Source organism: Sapajus apella, unplaced genomic scaffold (assembly GCF_009761245.1).
Source record: "Sapajus apella isolate SASKATOON/1434 unplaced genomic scaffold, GSC_monkey_1.0 scaffold57, whole genome shotgun sequence".
NCBI lineage: Eukaryota > Metazoa > Chordata > Mammalia > Primates > Cebidae > Sapajus > Sapajus apella.
The window spans coordinates 13,581,409-13,604,055 of NW_022436997.1; the positions used below are offsets into that span (position 1 = coordinate 13,581,409).

The 22,647-nt window shown below is 33.3% G+C and overlaps 1 protein-coding gene and 1 long non-coding RNA gene across 2 annotated transcripts in view; both read left to right on the plus strand.

Annotated features, from left to right (window-relative positions):
* LOC116528205 overlaps positions 1-5,122 on the plus strand; it is a 12,030-nt gene extending 6,908 nt beyond the window's left edge. Inside the window, exon 3 of the long non-coding RNA XR_004258924.1 lies at positions 5,112-5,122. This is a non-coding gene — a long non-coding RNA (uncharacterized LOC116528205). The remainder of the gene's footprint in view (positions 1-5,111) is intronic.
* Positions 1-22,647, plus strand: part of CCDC178 (coiled-coil domain containing 178) — a 477,035-nt gene that overhangs the window by 414,992 nt on the left and 39,396 nt on the right. Inside the window, exon 21 of the mRNA XM_032245388.1 lies at positions 20,269-20,403. Coding sequence (XP_032101279.1) covers positions 20,269-20,403 — 135 coding nt within the window. The remainder of the gene's footprint in view (positions 1-20,268; positions 20,404-22,647) is intronic.

A 22,647-nucleotide genomic window follows, 5' to 3' on the forward strand; every position in this document is an offset into this window, starting at 1 on the left:
ATATATATACACACACTCTTCACACACACACACACCTTATATATATATATATATATATATATATATATATATACACTTTACACACACACACACACACGTGTATTTATGAGAGAGAGATTTTATTTTAGGGAATTGGTTCACATAAAATTCTGAGGCTGGCAAATCCAAAATCTTCAAGGTAGGCTGTCAGGCTGAAGATCCAGGGAAGACTTGCAGCTTGACCCTGAAGGCTATCTGTTGGCAGAATTCCCTCTCTTTCATAGTGGGTGGTGGGGAACATCCATCTTTTTCTCTTAAGGTATTCAACTGATTGGATGAGAGCCGCCCACATTAGGGAAGACAATCCATTTTATGCAATGTTCAGTAATTTAAATGTTAATCCCAGTCTAATAAACAGTCTTCTCAGAGACATATAAATTAGTCTTTTAACTAAATATTCAGGTACCATCGTGTAGCCAAGTTGACATACAAAATTAACCATCATACCTGTCTTCACTGCCCCATCCTACCACCACACACAGAGTACAAATAGTAGTAGGGTTATCTAATCCATTGAAAAAATTTTACATGAATTGCCAGGGAAGATAACTAATTCACAACTAAAGAGAGAAGTTTTGGATTATGGTTTTAAGTCTTTGTGAATCAGTATGAGAGGGAAGGTGAGATGTGTAATTTAATTTTGTATTTTATTTTTCTTTGTTATTAATAGCACTGGATATTCTATAACTTTATTTAACATTTGTGTTAATTCATCTGTAATGCATTTCTGCCATTCATTCATTTATTTCTGTTGAGTTATTTTTTTTCTTACTGATTTATATGTTCTCTTTATAATACATTTGTTTCTGTTTTGCTTTCAAATTTTTATACTACATTTTAAATTTTGCTTCTGGTAAAATGCATCCAGATTTTTAAGAATTATTTATTCCATTGTTTTGTGCTTAGAAAATAATTGCCTATACAGGAATCAATTAAAAATCCATCTGGATTTTCAGGTTCCTATGGCTTAAATGCTTATATTTAACTCTTTATTTCATATTTTAACAGTTTGAAATTATATTATAGGTGCAGTTTACATTTTACTGTATTCATATAATATTATATATTGAGCATTTTCTTATCAAATAAAATTTTATTTGCTGTATAATATAAGCTTAGGATATAATTTATGGTTTTCCAAATTTCTAGTTTTCTCAACATTGTTGACTTTCTTTAAGTTCTTGTAAACTATTCCTAACTCAATGATCTTAAGATTACTTAATATTTCTGTCATTAAACTTTTTTGTACATAATAAAGTCTTTGTATATAATTAGGGATATTAATAATACCACAATTAGATTTGTTGAGAGGATTACACTGGGAACTTTATACATATCTCAGTAAAGTTTTATGACCTGATTACTATAGATCTTATAGTGGGTTTTCTTGTTGTTGTTTTTAATGCTATTTCCAGGATTTTATATTTCTGATGTTGTGTGGTTGTCATGTTGTTCTTATAACTGGGATTTTTTTCTATTATATTTTTATTTAAACCATAAAGGAAGCTCACTTTTTAAAAATGCAATCATTCCATATCTGACAGTGAAGCTGAATTTTATTTTTATATTTGACTTTGCACTTTATTTTCATGAGTCTTTTAGAGGTGTGTGTGTTTGTATGTGTAATATATATACATGTATATATATATATATGTATGTATATGTAGCTTCAGAATGATACACAAGCATCCTGACTACAGATTACAGGGTTTTTTCTAATATATTATCCTATATCATCTTTCTTTGAAATTTTTTATGCTTTTCTAATTTGTCAGCAATTAATCTTATTGCTTTGATAATATAATTGACTTATATCCCCCCAATTATGTAATGTACCATGCTGTTGTAGAATGGAGCAAGTCTAATAGTACTTTCTCAGTAGTTCATATTCTTCAGAAGGAATATGACCAAAAGCATTCATTAATCCAAATAATATTTTTAACTTAGAAATAGAGGCAGCTTAGCCATTTTTATAAAATACGACACACAGCCATTTATTTTGTATATATCTGGTTTTCATTTAGGGCTCTATTACAGTTGTCTTTAATAGATCTGATGTAAATTAGTTGGTGAAATAATATTGCATGTTGTGATTTTATTTCCTAGAGCATCTTTTTACAAAAAAAAAAAAAGAACTGGAAAGAAAACTATATTGATTTAATATAAAAACATTTTTAAATTACTTTTTGAGGAATCACATCCAGGACTGAACAACCATTCCATACACTTAAATAGCAATTGCTTTTCTGAAAAAAGAAGAAAACCTGAAAAGATACAACTTCTGCTACATTGTTAAATCCTGATTCTTACTTGCAGAGTTGTTTTAATTATGTGTCATTAGTTCCTCTTCCTATTGATAAGCGATCTCATTTATTTGAATTGCAGTACCACATATGGATTAATAAAATGCTGCTTCCAGGGACTGTGCCCATGTAATTCTGTTACACAGTGGCTGGTCTAGTGCAACACCTATGAAAAGGAGTACAGGGTCATTTCCAGCTTTCACCTCAACTTGGCATAATGGAGACACTATCATCAAAATGGCAGACAAATACTAAATATTTTTAAATGAGCCATTAAATAGAAAACTGTTTCCTATAGGTATGAAACCATTATTTCGTCACCTTGAAAATATTGCTGATACTCTAATCACTAAAACTTAAAGTCTGCTTTTATTCTTATTTTTCTCCCTTTCATACCTATGGCAGACATGGATGATCATCACTGAATTCTCTTTTGCTTGGTACAAGCTAAGCCTCTAGCCTTCTAAACATAATGCCCCAGATAGCCATAATTAATTAATTAAAATTGGCACTTCAGACGTAACCTATTTACCTACTTGCTAACTCATAATTTCTATTGACCAGAGCAATAAACTTGGTGATTATTCTAGGTTAATTCTAGTATTGGAGGCTTTTCTGTTCAATTTTGTAGAAATGAAGTACTGTGTGTCAACTTCTATTTGAATTTCATTACATAAAACTAGTACTGGAAACAAGATATCTTCATTTCGAAGGCAAAGTGGAGTTTAGATTCAATAATATAGGTCCAAATTCATATACTGCTTGCTCAGAGAAGGAGCTCAGAAAATGGTTAGAATTATTTTCCAGGTGATGAATATTTGCAGGATGAAATTCTTATTCTTTAAAGTTTTTGGTGTTTTGACTTTTGTCTCTGCATTATCCCAGTTTTCTTTCTACATCTCTAACCAACTTTCCATCTTGTGAAATGGTTTAGTAACGTAAGTTGAAGAACTAAAATCAAGTAATGGCAATAAGTTTGGTGAAAAAAAATGAAATACAAATATTCAGGAGTTATAAATTAAGAGATTTAGTAACCAGCTGGAAGGGGATGCATGAAGAAAGGAAAGATTCATGGGTAACTTTGAGATTACCCTGGGTCAGAGTGAGGCATTCTTTTTTAGAGATAATATTTGGATTCTATAAGAGCATGAAGGAGGAAGCATTTCCTTTCTGCTTGGGGTAGGGAGATGCCTCAGGAAATCCTTCTCTATATAGTAGTAGTCTTTGTTGCAATACATGACTATGTTGTACAGAATTAACCTGTGGTGTTGGTTCAAGAGGCATAATAGCTAATAAAATTTTACAATGTAAGATTTGTTGTAATTGAAGTGAAAGGAACCCAGCTTTCTTGACACTAATTAAAGCCTTTTTATTTATTAATTAAGTCATTCAAATATTATTTGTTGCAGACTTTGTAATGCACCTAACCCTGAATCAGGTGCAGGGACACAAAGATGAACATCACATTGACCCTGCCCTCAAGGACTTAATGATCCAGCAGAGAATGCACATATACAACCAACTACAATATACCTGAAATAAACTAATCCCTATCCGTGAAGGATAGAACATCACATTCAAAGTGATGCTGGGCAGATGAGCCCCAAAACTGGGGCTTAAACCAGGAGGGTTCTTGGCTTTGCCTAGGAAATAATTTAATGGTGAGCCAGTGGTGTTAGACGGCGACATTTATTGAAGTGGCAGTGTACAGGAGCAACAGAGATACTGCCCTTGCAATGCAGGGCTACCCAATAGACCGTATGCCCAGGGCATCAGCTTGGGGCAGTTTGCAGTCATATTTATATTTATTTTTAATTATATGCAGATTAAGAGGCAGTCTTGGGTCATCAGGTCATAGCCATCATAAGGGTGGTAACATTGGATGTTGTCATGGTGGTGGTAGGCTGCCTTGGCACTCCAGTGAGCAATCTCATGGAAAACTGCTTCTGCCCCATCCCTGTTTTAGCTAGTCCTTAATTTGGTCTGATGCCTCAGGTCTGAGCTCCCACCTTTGGAGTCATGTCCCTCTTTATAACTCAAAAGAACAAAATCCTCATTTTTTTTCTTGAGAAAGAATTTCACTGTGTTCCCCAGGCTGGAGTGCAATGTCATGATCTCCGCTCACTGCAGACTCTGCCTCCTGGGTTCAAGTGATTCTCCTGACTCAGCCTCTCGAGTTGCTAGGATTATAGGTTTCCACAACCATTCCTGGCTAATTCTTGTATTTTTAGTAGAGATGGGGTTTCACCATGTTGGCTAGGCTGGTCTTGAACTCCAGACCTCAGGTGATCTGCCCTCTTCGGCCTCCCAAAGTGCTGGGATTACAGGCATGAGAAACTGCTCCTGGCCCCAACATCCTCGCATTATTAAAGGAAAGATCATATTATCTTGGTCCATCTAACATACATTTTAATTGTATTTTTAGGTGTCAATAACAACTGTATATATTTGTGAGGTAAAATGCAATGTTTTAATATATGTGTACATTTTGTAGAAAGATTCAATCAAGCTAATTAAATATCCATCACCTCACCAACTTATCACTTTTATGTGTAGGGTGATCATCCTTAAAATCTATTTCTTTAGCAATTTTGAAATATACAACACATTAACTGTGCAGTGCAATAGCAAATGTTTCTGCATTATTCCTCAGAAGTCTCCTCATTATTTTACAGTGTCTATATACCTTTTCTCTTCCAGTTTCTGTAAGTCTTCAAAATTCCTTCAGCTGTCACCTTGTGCCTTTTTTTCTTTTGCTTACTTTCAGAGCATCTTTTGATACCCATGAGCCATAATTTAGGAATGACCAACCACACATAGTTTTGTGTGTCATCTTCCTTGTTTAAAATTTAATCTTCCAATTTAAAATTTGATCCAAAACTTGTATTTAGAAAAATTCAGAAAGTTTATCCCAGTTTATAATATATGTTAGAAACAGCAAAATCTTAGTGATTTGATAATCTCACATATCATGCAATGAGCAGAACAAGCTGTCAAAAGAACAAAGAAGGGACTAGATCTCTGAAAGCTCATTTACAGAAAATGAAAAAAAAAACAACACATGCGTTTTATCTGACAAGTTGTTACAGTGCTTATACTAAGATGACAGAAAATATAGTAAAATTGGTCCAACTATTACACTTTCATTTATTCCAAGGACTATGACTAAGTTTCTACAAGTTGACTTACAGCTTATGTACACGCTTTAGAGATGTGATTTGGAAAGACCTAAAAGTTCCCATTATTTCTATACTTTATACCACACACACAACACACTATCTAAAATTTCTGTCATTAGCTGTACTCCCTTGGGTAAAGCAATGGGCAGATGTCCTTTTTAAATGCCTGGGGTAACTAACACAAAACTTAAAACTTAAAGTTTGGTGAGTTTTGCATTATGTACTTATTTCCACCTTCCATTAATTTTGGGAAGTTCACTTTCACTTTACCTTTCCATTATCTCATGCTTCTTCTAGTCATGATGGTGACTTTTTGTGATATCTCAAACTCTGCCTTCACCTGGCATAATTTTGTGCTTTGAATTCTTCTCCCTTAGTCTTTTTCGGCCTATCTGAGGTCTTTACCACCACACAATTTCTTCTGAAAGACCCTGCCATCTACTGAGATGCTATTACTTTATGCACTATGTTAATTCAGTTTAGCTTAGTAATATTAATGACTGCTTTCTGACTCAGTTGTTACCTCCTAGTTATCTTACCCAAAAGTTTGACATTAATGTTTTATTTGCATATATTTAAGGTGTACCATGTTTTGATATATGTATACACAGTGAAATTATTTCTACTGTCGAGGATGCTAACATATCCATTATCTCACATAGTTTCTTTTGTGTGTGTGTGTGTGTGTGTACGTGTATATGTATGTGTATGTGTATGTGTATGTGTATGTGTATGTATGTGTGTGATGAAAGCACCTAAAATCTACAGATAAAAAGAAATGTGCTCTAAAATTTTAAACAGCACAGTACTGGGAGAGAGACTCCATTTTAGAGGGAAAATGTTTAATTACTTAATTGTATAATTAAACTAAATTAAATCCCATCCCAGTGGTGAACTTAATGAGCTACCTTTCAAAGTCACCTAAGTAAAGCATTTTTCAAACAAAGAAACCCATCCAAAAGTGGGTGAAGGATCTGAACAGACACTTTTCAAAAGAAGACATGAAAAAATGCTCATCATCACTGATTATTAGAAAAATGCAAATCAAAACCACATTGAGATACCACCTTACACCAGTTAGAATGGCGATCATTAAAAAATCTGGAGACAACAGATGCTGGAGAGGATGTGGAGAAATAGGAACACTTTTACACTGTTGGTGGGAGTGTAAACTAGTTCAACCATTTTGGAAGACAGTGTGGCAATTCCTGAAGGACCTAGAAATAGAAATTCCATTTGACCCACCAATTCCATTACTGGGTATATACCCAAAGGATTATAAATCATTCTTTTATAAAGACACATGCACACCTAGGTTCATTGTGGCACTGTTTACAATAGCAAAGACCTGAAACCAACCCAAATGCCCATTGAAAATAGACTGGACAAGGAAAATGTGGCACATATATACCATGGAATACTATGCATCCATAAAAAATGATAAGTTCATGTCCTTTGTAGGGACATGGATGAATCTGGAAACCATCATTCTCAGCAAACCAACACAAGAAGAGAAAATCAAACACCACATGTTCTCACTCAGAGGCGGGTGTTGAACAATGAGAACACAGGGAAACAGGGAGGAGAGCATCACACACTGGGGTCTGTTGGTGGGCCAAGGGAGGGATAACATGGGGAGAAATGCCAGATGTAGGTGACAGGGGCATGGAGGCAGCAAACCACATTGCCATGTGTTTACCTATGCAACAATCCTGCATGATCTGCACATGTACCCCAAAACCTAAAGTACAATTAAAAAAGAAAAAAAAGGTAAAGTTTTTTTTTCTTTTAAGTAAATTTACTAAAATCTGTGCTTTGATTATCCTACTTGGCACAACGGAGAAGATGGTGTAGTCTTTGCTAGTCACAACCCTCTATCTCAAAGTTCCTCACAAATTGCTTTTGAAAGGCTTTTAATTATAATATAAAGTTTAATAAACTCTGTATAAATTGAGATTTTTAAGTTATAAATATAAAATTCATTCAGTAGGAAGAAAACAGGAAGATAAACTCGGACCAACTTTCATCTCTTTCTCCTCCTGCCTGGGGAGCCTTGGGTGACTGTCTCCTCTAACACTAACTTCATCTGGCTAACTCCAACTGAACTTGGCTCTGGTATTACCTTCTTCAGGAATCCTCCCAGCTGGTGCACCAGTTATTAGATACTTCTGTGAGATCTTGTAGTCTACTGCATTTCATTTATCTTTTATGTTTTATATATTTATCTTCTGTGTACCTCTGAGCCACACTGAGGATAAAAACCAGTTGATCCACTGGGTGCTTGGTACATAGCACAGGCTCTGACACCAAAGAGTTTATCATTAAGTGTCTGCTTCATGAATAAATAGTAGTGACCACTCTGTCTTCTGCCTAGAAATGTAAGTATAAATGAGAACAACGGGAATGATATAGTATTTCTGTGCTGTAAGGTACTATAAATATATAGGGCATTAGTATTGGTTGAGAGCCAACTATCTCAGGGTATGTCCATATCTGTGTCTACAAGTAGTAAGAAGTAAGTCATTCAGATGACATTAATTTGAAATTTATGATCCATATGTATAAACTGGAAAGCCATATCTGCACTAACTGTGAGGAAATGTTTGTTCAGTAAATAAACAGTTAAAGAAAGATCTGCTTAAACTACCTTCAGAAATGAACTGTTTTAGAGTATAAATTCTTCATTTATTGGTATACATACCTCATTGTTATTGACAAGTAATTCTTACCTCCTCATCAGTCTGCTTTTGCCAACACCTCCACTTAAAAGCAGTGTTCACGGTTGCTTGAAATTTTGAAAGCATTTCCATGCCTGCAAAAATAATATATAATCCCAACCTTCACTAATAAGCCTTCTTCCTCTTTTCTGGTTTCGGCTGATGTATCACGGGGCTCTTGAGGCATTCCATTCCCACCACTATTAGAAAACTTAGCACTGTGGCCTTAATTATTCATTAATTGTAACCTGAACAACTGATGAACAAATGAAGCCCAAATGGTAACTTTCTATTAGTGATGGGAATCAGTCGTCAGGAGGGAGTAAAGGGTCCAAGAGAAAAATATTTAAAAGCTAAAACTGATGCAACTTAATGAATGAACAAACTGAGAGATCTGGGTGAGCAAAGCGAGTACGGTGCCTAGGTTTTTGGCTTGGGTGACAAGGTTGATTGTGGCATCTTGGTCTAAATCACAGGAGTAGAGTGAGAAGGACGAGAGGATTCCTGAACTCAATGGATTCGTCTCTGGGCTTTGACTTTGAGGTCTTGTTGGGTAGACAGAGAAGAGTATCTAGTAGTTTAATGGTAAAGACCAGTCAGGCTTAGAGATGTCTGCATTGCAGATCAAGTCTGGAATACATTATGGTTTGGTTAATAGTTTCAATGTTGGGAGTGCATGAGATCACTCTTGCAGAATATACAGAAGAAAAGAATTAAGTGCAGGGTCTTAGAAATTATTGATGTTTAGTGATAGTTAAGGGCCAGTAACCTGCAAATGAGACTGAATAGGACATGTGGAACAATGTGAGAAATCAAGAATGCAACCATACAAGGAAAGACTTTCAAGAACTAGTAAGGGTGTAAGTATATGAGATGCCACAGTCAAACTTTCCTAGAGCCATTTTAGTGGAAAGATGAGAAGAGTCTGAAGAGTAAAAGGAGTTAATAAATGCAGAGGGAAGAGGAGACAATAGGTTTTCAATTTCCTCTGGAAAACTGAAAATGTCAAGTAGCTGTGTATTCTACTGACAGTCTAGTTTGGCGGAACTATACTTGTTCCTTACATGACACAATTAAGGTTCAAATAACACAAAGTCACATAGCCCGGTAGTACCTAGGTCTACCGGGTTTCCAAATACCCAATGATTCTTCCTTCTACTACCTCCACCACCATAAATTTCCAGAATGTGGTAGAACATCTATAGTTTCCTTAACATTATTCAATATTATTTTATTTAAATTAATCATTGCTACTTACGTTATTTTTAGATTCTTTGAATATGTTGAATTTAGTTCACAGTGTTTTCTGAAAGAATAGTATTAGTTACTAATATATAAAAAGCATATATTTGACAATATTTGTCATAACCTGGATTTAATTATATTCTAGTGCAAGTCAGCAAATGACTTCATAAATTTTGGGCATCTGTGACAATTTGCACTACTTTGCAGATTTTCTTCTTATTCCTGTAATCCTTCTAGTGCCAGAGCAATTCTAGATCACTAACGAGAAGCTAAGACAACTAAAGGATCATAAGACTTTTGCATTTTAAAGGAAGCTTATACTTTCTGACCCTTGATTTTTATACCTGTAGACTAGTTTCTACATTTAGTCTGTCCCACATTGCATAATTGTATGGCCTATTTTATTTACATTTGCAGTTGAATTTTTGCAAATTGTTTAAAACAAATAATTTCATAAGCATTTATGTTTACTTGTGTTTAAAAGAAATACAAATGTTGGGGGTATTTATAATGAAATTTGATGTTTTAAAAGTAAAAATACACTAATTTCTTCTTGAAATTTTGAAATAAACCAATGACCTCTATAATTAATATTTTTAATGTTTTTATTGTGGATTAATTTTAGGTAAATGTAATTTTTAAAGCATTTTCTTGATTTTTTGTATTAAAATAGTGGATCTCAGAAGACTATAAAGATATGCTATGGATAATCATCAGAGAAAATTGCTCAACCACAGCTCATAAATGAAAACCAAAAGAACCAGCTTAGAGGATTTATTTGGCCACATTTTAAAATCTAGGGACTTAATTGCTTTTGGGCAAAAGATTGACAAGCAGGCAAGGAAGTGTATGCTTCAAAAATATGTTCATCTCTGTTTGACAATATAGTCTTTCATATTTAGCTGTCATGTAGTACTATTTTCAACCATTTTTGAACAATTATTTATTTGAGAAAAGTTAGATTTTTACTGTGAGAATAATTTTTATCATATAATATTGTTTTATTTTTGGTTTAATATTTTTTTCAATCACATAGAACAATTTTAGAATCAAGCATATGCATTCATTTATTTCTTATTGAAATGTTCATGGGATTCGAGTGTGAATTTTAGCAATTTATGTGAGCAAAATATCTAAGTAATTTTATTTCAGAACCAAATTATCTAACCAAGAAGGTTGTAAGTTTTGCAGGTTACTACTTTTAAATATGAAAAAGATGAGTTATTATCTATGTAATAGTGTGTATTATAAAGTATACAAATAAATATATTTGCATGTTTATATAAAAGAATAGACTTGATCTTTAACTAGTCAACACAAAAATTAGTAGTGTCTGTGTGGATCAGTTTTCTCTCTGTCATACCAAGGCTTTATATATTAGCAGAGATCCAGATGCAGAATTATGAAATATATTATTTTTATATAACTAGAGCAATTAAATAGTTCTTTTTTTTTTTTTTTTTTTTTTTTTTTTTAGACGGAGTTTTGCTCTTGTTACCCAGGCTGGAGTGCAATGGCGCGATCTCGGCTCACCGCAACCTCCGCCTCCTGGGTTCAGGCAATTCTCCTGCCTCAGCCTCCTGAGTAGCTGGGACTACAGGCACGCACCACCATGCCCAGCTAATTTTTTGTAGTTTTAGTAGAGACGGGGTTTCACCATGTTGACCAGGATGGTCTTGATCTCTTGACCTCGTGATCCACCCGCCTCGGCCTCCCAAAGTGCTGGGATTACAGGCTTGAGCCACCGCGCCCGGCCTAATAGTTCTTTTTTAATATTCTTAAATGCTAGCTCCAAAATTGTGAGTGCATGTGGGTCTTATTTTTCTTAAGGATACATCTAAGCATTTGATAAAGGATATTTCCAGAAATGAGCTATGTAATCTTTAACACTAGTCTATGAAATGGATTTGGTAATAAATAAATACTTCATTACTTTTGATATTTGTATATTGTACACATATAACTTCGAAACTGAGTACTATAAATAGCTCAGTATTAACTGGATTTTTTATATCTGTCATTCCTGCCTTGCCAAAAATCTGTGGAGTAGTTTATAATTGCTATTGTTTGGGTTATTACAATAAACAGAACTGATAAGGCTTATGCTATTTGCTGTGTGAGCTGCACTTCACATCACTCGGTTGAATTAAAATTGCATGCACATACCTTCACTTATCAGTTTTATTTATCTGTCAGAAATTGAGAAACACAGTATGCTTTCAGTATGTGAAGTCTTATAACAAGCAGATTAAAATTATAACCATTATTTTAATATTGTAGTGCAAATAAATGAATATATTTGTGCTATTATCTACCTTCCTTCTATCTAAAATAAATTCCTATAGGAAAAGCCCATTATTTTTTTTCCAGATGGTCTTTATCATATTTTATCAAAGCTTTAAATATGATTTCAATTAGATTACCTAAGATGCAAATGCAAATCTACATGATACAGCATTTTTTTCTCTTATTTGTCAAATATGAATAAATCTTATAGCTGCTTCTACAGCTGAACCGTTTGTTTGACTGCGTTTGTAGATAGGAAATACAGACTTCTGAAATGCCTTCATTTTCTCCCAAAGTATTATTCATAATATTTCTATTCTTAGGTTGCAGGCTTCTTAACTAAGAAACTTCCAAACTCTCTACCCATCATATCAGATAAACTCTAAAATTTTCAGGTATCTGTGATGAATTAATCTATGCATACACATGCATCTGTCAGAAATACTATAACCTCTAACAATTGTCACATGTTGTCACCACCAGGTACCCATTCCCAATTCCCACTCCAGTGTACTGAGTGGTTACTTTATTTTTTTTTTTTTTAGATCTTCTTTTGTAGAGGAGTTTTTAGGTTTACAGCAAAATGAAATGGAAGGTAAAGAGGGTTTCCGTATACTCCCTTTCCACACACATGCACAGCCTCCTCCATTATCAACAACCCACGCCAAGAGGTACATTTATTTCAACTGATGAACACACATTGACACAGCATCATCACTCCAAGTTCGTCCTTTAGGGTTAACTCTTGGTGTTGTACATTTTATGGATTTGGACAAATGTATAACGGCATGTATCTGCCATTATGGTATCATACAAAATATTTTTACTACCATAAAAGTCTGGTGTACTCTGCTAATTTATCCTGGGAGGTAATTTTTACTTCAAAAATGAAATTGTTCCACACTTCTTGTATTTGTCCTACATGTTGTATTGATAAAGATTGTTTACTGCAGTGATTCTGTTAATTTTCTCTTTGGATTTTGTATCTAATGGGTTTTTCATGTTGTAAGCAGAAAAATTCTGATTTCTTTTCAACTACCATTGAAACTGGTTCTTTATAAAATCCAGTTTTTATAAAGATAATTTTCATCCAGAAAAGTATAAATGAGGTATTTTTGAAAATCTGTTTCATAGATTTGAATCCAGCAGTTGTATGTTTTCATTAGTCCAGTAATGAACAAACCATTATTCATAGACAAAGAACTTTGAGTGCTGCTCATGCACTTTCTGCCCTGCCCATTACTATCATCTTTGTATTCTGAAGGACTTTTTTTGTTTTCAGTATTGACTGGTCTTTGTTTCCTGGCAAAACAATTTATAATTCATTTTCAGATAACTATACATATGGTATTTGTATTTTAATTAAAAAGACTGTTGTTATGTCTGATTCTTATAAGGAGAAATTTATTATAAGGACACTTCTCATTTCCTTGAAACGTTCCCTTTCTTTTTTTCCAGGGTTCTTAAATTGCAAAAGCCAGTTAAATGATGTGCTTTGGGGAGTTAATTTTTGGTACCATATGTCTCCAAAAATGATTTCATTTTATCTAAAGTGTGTTTGCAATGATATTTATGTTCTTTAAGACACAGACACAACTTCAGAAATTTTTTTAAAGAAAAAACATACTTGTCATTATTTCAACACATTAGTATATGTGAATAAGCTTACAAAAATATCTGTTTATTAAGGCTAATATATTTTTAACATCTGAGCTCTATGGCTGTCTTTTGAAACTAGCAAATTCAAATTCTCATGAAAATATTTTACATATGGCAATCTTTAATTTCATATGAAATAAATTATGAAGTTACTAACGAACAACTATGTTAATTGTATGAGAGGGAAGAAGAAAAATACCAATAATTTTATGAGGCAGCTAAAAGTAGTAATTTTTTCCTTAATGATGTAAACTCGATATTTTGGATATTTTGTTTATTATGGGTAAGATCACATTTAGTGGTTATATAACAAAATTCTTGTACAAAAAAGCCATTTTTGTATTTTGGCATATGGTCAAGTATAATAGGATGCTCTTAAAAAGCAAACTATAATAAATTCTCTGAAAGTAAATCATTCCAAGTCATAAAATCTGGAAGATGCCTTTCTCGCCGAGACGTCACCTTAACATAGGTTTTTTTTAATTTCTTAATGAAACAACTTAACATGCAGTAAGTTACAGAGTTATATATAAACTATAAGTAAGCAAACAAGTTTCTAAAAAATGTCTGTGTAACTTGACCAGCTTGTAAATCCTGACATTTTCTATATTTGTTTTGCATGTTTAAACCAGTATAGACGCATGTAAAATCCTCAGTTGGCCTCTTACTATTATTCTCCTCCTTCCTCTGGGTTAACCTTTTGTGTTTACCATTTCAATTGTTTTTAATGCCATTTTTACATAGTAATAAAATTAAAACAAAAAGTATTATTTGTAGGGTTTTTTTGTTTCTCTAACATACACGCCACCTGCAATTTTAGTGTGTTTATTTTGTTTTTTTAGAGACAGAGTTATTTAAGATGGTTTCAAAATCCTGAGTTCAAGCGAGCCTCTTTGCCTTGGCCTCCCAAAGTGCTGAGATTACAGACATGAGCCACCACACCTGGCCAGTGTGTTTATTTTAAATGCTGTGGTTTAGGGTATGAATATACCATATGTATTTTACATTACTTCAAAGATAATTAGATTATTTCCAAATTTTTATTATAGCAAGCAATCCTGTAAGTAAACACTATTTTATATTTTTTCTTGAGTACATGTGACATTTTTTTGAGAGCAGTATTTCTCAAACTTTAGCATTCATTAGAATCACCTATAGATCTTAATAAAACACCTATTGCTGGTCCCAGGGTTTCTGATTCAGGGAGTCTGAATAACTATATTCGTAACATTCTGAGGTGATTGATACTGATCCTGATGGTCTGGGAACCACACGTTGAGAATTGCTCGTATAGAGTACATAGCTTTAAGTATAATTGCTGGATCAAAGGGAAAGTACAACTTCAATTTCAATACAAAATAATAAATTGTTCTCCAAAGTTTTTCTATAAAATTATACACTAATTTGAACAGCTTATGAGTTTAATTTTTTTCACATCTTTACCAAAATTCGATATAGACAGATTTTTTGACAATCTGATGAGTTTGAATTTTATTTTTTCATATCCTATTATTAAATTGAAGAATTTTTCAAATGTTTTCAAGGCAAATAACTTTCCTTTTATGTGAATTGCCTATCTGTATAATTTGTCCATTTTTTTCTGTGTGTTGTTTCTATTTTTATTATTGACTTATAGGGGCTTTTTACATGTTAAAGAAATTAATCCTTGTCTCCTGTGTTACTAAAATCTTCTCTAAACCTGCAGCTCATATTGTTACTCTGTTTAAATTTAACTTAAAAAATATTAAATGTACTTAAAATTGTCAATTTTTCCATTAAAAGTTATCATTTTAATTTTTATTTAAAAATTCTTCCTTTCCCTTAAGGCATAAAGTTATTGTGTCATGTTTTTTAAAAAATTGTTAAATTCAATTTTCAATCTACTTTGCTTTCATTTTCTTTATGTTGTGAGTTAAGGATCTAATTTTATTTTATTTTGCTTGGAGTACTAGCCATCCTTTTTGCACAAATCAAATGCTCTCTTTGGATGATCCCAATATTATTCTTAATTCCTACACCTTTAAGATAAATTGTAAATATCACATGTCAAATTTTTCAGGCTTGTTCTCCTATTTCACAATTGTCTCATTACATATTATCAGTCCTTTCTACTTCCTTGTGAATTTTAGATCAACTTTCATGAAACCTGATGAGACTGTAGACTACTTTGTGGAAAACTAACTTGTCCCTGATACTCTTTTCTCATATATGATCATATTACACCTCTAGATTTATTCAGTTCTTATTTTTCAAAATGTTTTGTAGCTTTCTTTATAAAATATTGCCCATTTTTAATAGATATAAACGTAAATACCTTGCATTTTATTTTATGGTAATAAATAGAATTTTTTCTATTACAATTCAAAATTAGTCATACTGATTTATAAAAATGGGCCGGGCTCAGTGGCTCATGCCTTTAGGAGCCCAGCACTTTAGGAGACCAAAGTTGGCAGATCACCTGAGGTTAGAAGTTTAAGACCAGCCTGACCAACATGGCAAAACCCTGTCTCTACTAAAAATACAAAAATTATCCAGGCATGGTGAGGGACACTTGTAATCCCAGCTACTCGGCAAGCTGAGAGAGCAGAATTGCTGGAACCCAGGAGGCAAGGTTGCAGTGAACTGAGATTGTGCCACTGCACTCCAGCCTGGGCGACAGAGCAAGACTCTGTCTCAAAAAAAAAAAAAAAAAAGTTATTAATTTTTTGAGTTCAGATCTTATAGGCAGAAAGTTCCTAAACTCTCATCACCCCAATTTGTCATGTTTTAGAGCCTACTGACTGGATTTTCCATAAAGACATTTTTTTTTCTAACTCTTATAGCTATCTTTTGTAGTTCTATTTTTTTATTGTTTAGAGAAGAATTTGCAATAAAATTTTTAGAAGGGATGTTGATTTCTGATATCCTTACTTTATTTTGCCCAACATCCACAGGAAGATTTCTAATGTTTATTTAGTAAAATCTCTGATGGAAGTTTTTGATTTATACCTTTTATCAGGTAAATTTTTATCAGTTCAAGTTGTCAATTTTAATAAACATTTATTGAGTGATCACTATCTTCTGATATCTTAAAATGGGGTTTGTTCATAATCACTTTCCTAAAATAATTGTGTCATAGCTATTGATGTAATCAATCATTGTTCTCAGCATCTTAGTTGTTTTTCCTTAAATATTCTTTTGAATTGTCTTACTGTCTTTCGTGTGAATATGTTTTTGTGTGCATAAGTTATTTTATTGGATGCTGGTTCTTCACTCTTTAAGATTGCCTTTAATTCTTCCTTTTCCTGGTTCTTCTTTTACCATAGGCCTACTAACTATTGATTTTCCCCCATAAAATCTCTTTTTTGAGATATTACTCTTTCTTAGTTGATCCTTAAAAAAACTTCTCTGTTTAAGAGGCTTTAGTTAACACGTGTATGTTGATAAGTTTAAGGCTTTTGTGGCTACCTCAAGCTAGAATACAGGCAACTGAATTAAAAATAGACACTGCATACAGCTGCTTCTCCTCATTTAACTTGTGGCTATGAAAAACATTACTATTCGGTTTCCTCTGTTTACACATGCTGAAGAGCTCCCTCTTGTAAAATTTACCTTCTTGTTAAGGAATTCCTCTACAGCTCATATTTCTCACAATTGCTTTTTGTCATATTTGTGACTATTCTAATAGTATTAATTTATTATTTTCTTTAACAAACAGATCTTTGTTTATAGGTGTAATTCCAAGTATCCTAGAATCTTCTAGGGGAAATAAGGTATTCTGAGCGTTAAGCTGGCTCCAAATAACTACAACTTTGGAATAAGAAAAATACTCTAGAAAATTAAAGTGGTATTTTGCTGTAGGTCACTTTTCACTGAGATATCTAATTCCACTCAGTAAGGCTAAAAGAGGTCATCCTACAGCCATTCTTTCAAAATCACTTATTTCTGGCTTATTGCTGTGAACTTTTCTTGTCTTGATAGTCTATTGTCCAATTTTTTACATGGTAGGTTTCCATTTGTTGTTGTCTTAAAAATTCCAAATTACAACAAACTGGTAAAGTAAGGTCTGAAGTAGACAATAATTTGAAAATCTATGCTATGTGTTAAGGTTTTATCATGCACTTCTTACTATTATCTAATAAACATACATAGATGTTCATTTTGCATCACAGCCTATTTTACAGAAAGCTCTGTGGCAAAAGTCTACAGAACCCTTGGGTGTTTCTAGCAGTCTTATGACTATCCTTAATCTAGAAGTGACTGCTAAAATGTCAGAGGCAGAAAGAGAAAAGCCATTGAACTTTAACTGATACGGCATCATGGTTAATAACTTAAAGTTAGACAGAAGTAAATAACCTAAAGCAAGTTAACCTCTTTAAAATACAGATTCCTCGGCTGTAAACTGGGGTTAATAAAAGAAGCTATATCAATTAGCCCACTGTGGATACAATCAGCCTATGACCTGTGTTGTTTAAATAAATTACATTGACAAGAATTGAGAAAGTTGACAGATTGTCTTTGTTAAGAAAATAGCAAAAATCTAATCTCTTCAGAGCCTCTACCAACAACAGACAATTTACAGTTAAGCTTCATTTAGCAAATTGTATTTATCTATTAGATTATGTCCCCTTCATTCAGGATGTTTACCTCAGCAAACAATATATTTAGGCAGCATAAAAAGAACTATACTGCAATACGTGTTACAAAATATATTTCCACATGTAATTTCAGAAATGAGATATCCTGTTAGTAAAAATGATTGATAATTTTAGTTTATAAGCAAGTAAAATTTTCTTCACATTCATTCCCACTTTTGCCCATTAAAAAAATCTGTAAGCTCAACGTCATATTTTAGTAATAAACACCAGTATAAAAATCACAAAAGTTTCAAACATATGTATGTTATGAAATTATTTTCAGAAATATTTGTCATGATTCTTTTCTTCTGTTATTAATGTTTAGTTGACACTAAATGTCAGCTTCTTTAGCCTTGCCCACAGTTTCAGATTGAAGTAATTTCTAATTTAAATATATGTGTGCTCTGCATCTTATTGTTAAAGCAAATTTAATTAATGTTATTTAAATCATTGATGCATATATTAGGTAATACAGGGCCAGTGCTAACTCCCGTTGATCATTCCTGAACCCTCAACACCCAGACCCTTCCCCTGTCCCTGAACAATAATTACAGTCTTAATATGACTCTTTATGTAGTTAGGAACACACACAATGAACCTAAACTTTTCAAATGTCTTAAGTATATCAAGATAAAGCATACCTCCCTGCATTGACTGTCAGGCTTCGCTTATACTACAGAAAACACAATGTTTTTAAAGCTTGGCAGAATTTCTCTTCAAAGAATGATTTCTCTTCAAAAAATAAAATAAGTTTTAATTTAATAGCCCAAATTATCTGAAATGCCCATAAAGTGGTTCTGAACAATGTATTTCAGCATTTAGTAAGCTGAAGTATCTGTAGTTTTCAAAGTCTTTTCTTCTTTCTAGTTAATCAACTAACCAGAAATACAGGCTTTGTTTTTCTGGGAACCAAACATAAATACATACGTGTTGTTTATAACAATGCATAACAAGGATAATGATGATAACAATTTACATGCAACACCAAGTATTTAGTTAAATGAATTGTTTTATTGAAATATATACACAAAAGAGTTCCCAAATTTTACATACACTCCTTATTGATGTTTTACAGAGGATCCCACATATGTAACACATCAAATAGCCACATTGTTAACATGTTTTTACTCTGGTATGAAAAAGTGTTTAATATAAAAATTGTGTTTGATATTAAATATTTGGATGTGAATTTTGTTTTTCCATTCTGCAAAATATGCTAAAAAGGAATTGATATCAGCAATTAACCACATTCCCAAAACCAAGAGTTTTCAGTGACAGAATATATTATATTATATTCATGTAATGTAAACATTCATTATAAATGTTTTGGGATTTTTGATAAAAAGTTTTGACTTAATTTTATGTTTATCCCTTTGAAAATGTTTTATTATAATAATTCTGTATGGTGTGCCTATGGTAACTGTTGAAGAGCAAATGTACATTGTCTTGATAAAACGTCCACTGTTTTCTGTTGGTTTTTACATTAAACTTCCAAATGATCTAGCATATGTCATAGGTGAATTCTTTCTTTTTCTGTACAGATCCTGTATTAAACATGTCATTTCTAAACACCATGTCCACTATGCTTTAGTGCAGTGAGATGTTTCCATGTCATATGGTCAGAGGGAGGTAGATTAATAGGGAGTTCTAGCTGGAAATTTCTTCCTTGTTATTGTTCTCCCTCAGCAGTTGATGGCTAAGTTAATTCTCTTTAGTTTTGTCATGCTCTAAAGCACACATTGCCAAGCAATGGTAAGCTTTATGAGGAAAAAAAGCAGCGATGGTGTCCATCAAAGTCTTAAAGTTGCATTTTTAAACTTTGGCTTGACCTGATGTGCCATTCAAAACAGCTTCAAAAGATGATTTTTTTCAAGAAAGGTTCAATATGTCCCAAGGCTATCGGTTTTGAGTTAAACTGGGTGAAGTAGAAATATTTTACTCATCAGCTCTGCAGTCACAGAGTTTGCCTCAGCTAGAACAAAACTGCTGAGGCATTTAGAGAAAATTAACCCCCCATCCTGGCGGCCAGATGTGACTGGTTTCTGATGAATGCACATGAGTGGGCTGAAAAATCAAGAGACTGTGAAATTCCTGTCAGATCTGTACAGTGCAGAATGGGCTATTGACTGCTTTCTATATTTCCCTCCATCATTCTTCTTGAACATTGCCATTAATTTCCTCTCCTCCTCTGACTTGTGTTTTCTCCCCTCCCTCTTCTCTTTAGCTCTGTCAGCTGCAGAGAAGGATGCACAGGCTGTGGCAGGAGCACTTCAAACTGGTGGTCCTCTTCAGCCAGATGAGGCTGGCCAACTTCCAGACAGACTCTCAAGAGAGTATTCAGAAAATATTAGCTGTGCAGGTAGGTGATTGCAGGGAAGTCAGAAAGATCATTCTGATCTAGATTGAAAAGCAAATGATGGGTAGTGTGATGAAGCATTGAAACCATATCCCATCAGAGTTTTATAAATTTTTAACCTCTTTAATAAACTGGAATTGCATGAAGGATGAATTCAGTAAGTTAGCACATATACCATGCATACTTTGGGGGAAAAGGGAGATTGGACTTATTTCTCACAAACCTCAGAACAGATTTTTATAAATGCATTTGGTACAAAAAAATGTGGTTTTTTGTTTGTTTGTTTGTTTGTTTTTTCTTGTTTTTTTTTTTACAAATCTTCAGGCTTTGCAGATGCCATCCAGCTGTTTAAATGATGTTGACCCAAGATACCTTGTGCTGCTTTTGTCCAAAATCCACGTCACTGAAAATAACCCTCTTATGTTTACTTGGTTTAACTGTTGTATTTCCTTTTCTATTTTGCAAGTGTCTCATCCTCCTAAGCAGATTTGGAAATGACTTTATTTGAAACACAAGCAATTTGAGACTAGAAAGTAGCTGTGGTTCTAGATGCATGTGAGATTTTACTCCTTGTTTCAGTAAAAAAATTTAGCAGATCCACTGTTTCATTTTAAGAATGATATATTTTAGAAACCCATATTACCTATGTGAGGACAATTCTTTTTTTTTTTTTTTTTTTTTTTTTTTTGAGACGGAGTCTTGCTCAGTTACCAGACTGCAGGATGCAGGATGGAGTACAGTGGTGCAATCTCAGCTCACTGCAACTTCCACCTTCCTAGTTCAAGTGATTCTCCTGCCTCAGCCTCCCAGGTAGCTGGGACTACAAGGCATGCACCACCATCACCAGCTAATTTTTGTATTTTTAGTAGAGACAGGGTTTCATTATGTTGGCCAGGATGGTCTTGATCTCTTGACCTTGTGATCCAACCACCTCAGCCTCCCAAAGTGCTAGGATTGCAGGCATGAGCCACCATGCCCTGCCAAAGACAATTCTTAAATATTACTTAAACTTTTTAAAAATTAATGTTTTACCATATCAAATGTTACTAGATGCATAAAACATGACCTCCCAAAGACAAATGCATACTACCTTGTTCTATTAAGTAACAAAAACTCGAATGCCTGTTCTATGAAAAACAAAAACAATGGCACTTGCACTTTAAAATTACACTTTTTAGTAACATTCAACATATGAAATGAATGCTGAACCCTAAACCAAATCTTTTTCTAAACATTTTTATTATACATGCACTTCATAGTGCTTTTAAATCAAGTAAAGAAGATTTTGCAAAGCACTTGAAAAGCTATGAAGCTATTTCAAATTTCATTTTTGCTGTTTTCTACTGTTTGGTATTTTCTTCTGAGGAGTGTGTGTGTGTGTGTGTGTGTGTGTGTGTGCACGCATGTACTTTATATATAGGTTGTATTGACAATTGGTTATAACAAAAAAATTAAAATAATAGAAGACAAAGGAAGATTTTGAAAGGCGGTGTTTAACACACGTAGATGCAATATAAATTTATGTACAAACTTGAGTACAAACTACAGTTGCATTATTTTAGAAGTAAGGAGCATCTTGTTTTCTTTAAGCATGTTAGCATGTAACACATTATAGGGTGGCTAGAACCTGTGAACCTCTTTTAAATATTTAAAGGTAATATGCATGCTCTAATTAGTATCTTAGAAAAATCTATATTTTTGTCCAAATGTTCTTAAAACTCTACAAATGATAAATTCTAACTGAATCATTATGTATTTTCAAATACTAAAAATATCATTAGAAATCATTTGAATATCAGTAAAGTGACTCTCTAATTCATATCCTTCAATAATGCTTGTTTTAATCTTTATGAGAATTTCTTCAACATATTGTTTACCAAATTTGATTTTAAATTACTTATTTGTACTAGTGTTACATAACAGTGGAAATAATGGGATACGATAGCATAGGTAGGGAAACCCAACTACTCAGCATCTAGAAACACAGTGCAAGGCTGGATTGTATTTGGGGAATGTGAGCAGCATAAATTAGTGCCTTATTTTCTTCTCTATTGGAGATGCCTTCCATTTAGAATATTTCAATTTTGACTTTTAACAAAAATGTGAAAATACAATTTTCAGAATCTTGCCGCAAAATAGTGGAAATATGCAATCCTCTGGGGAAAAAAATCAAGTCCGCAACCTTCAGCATCGTACACAAAAACCTTCATGACCCAGCTCCTGCTTATTTTCTCAGCTTCATCTTCT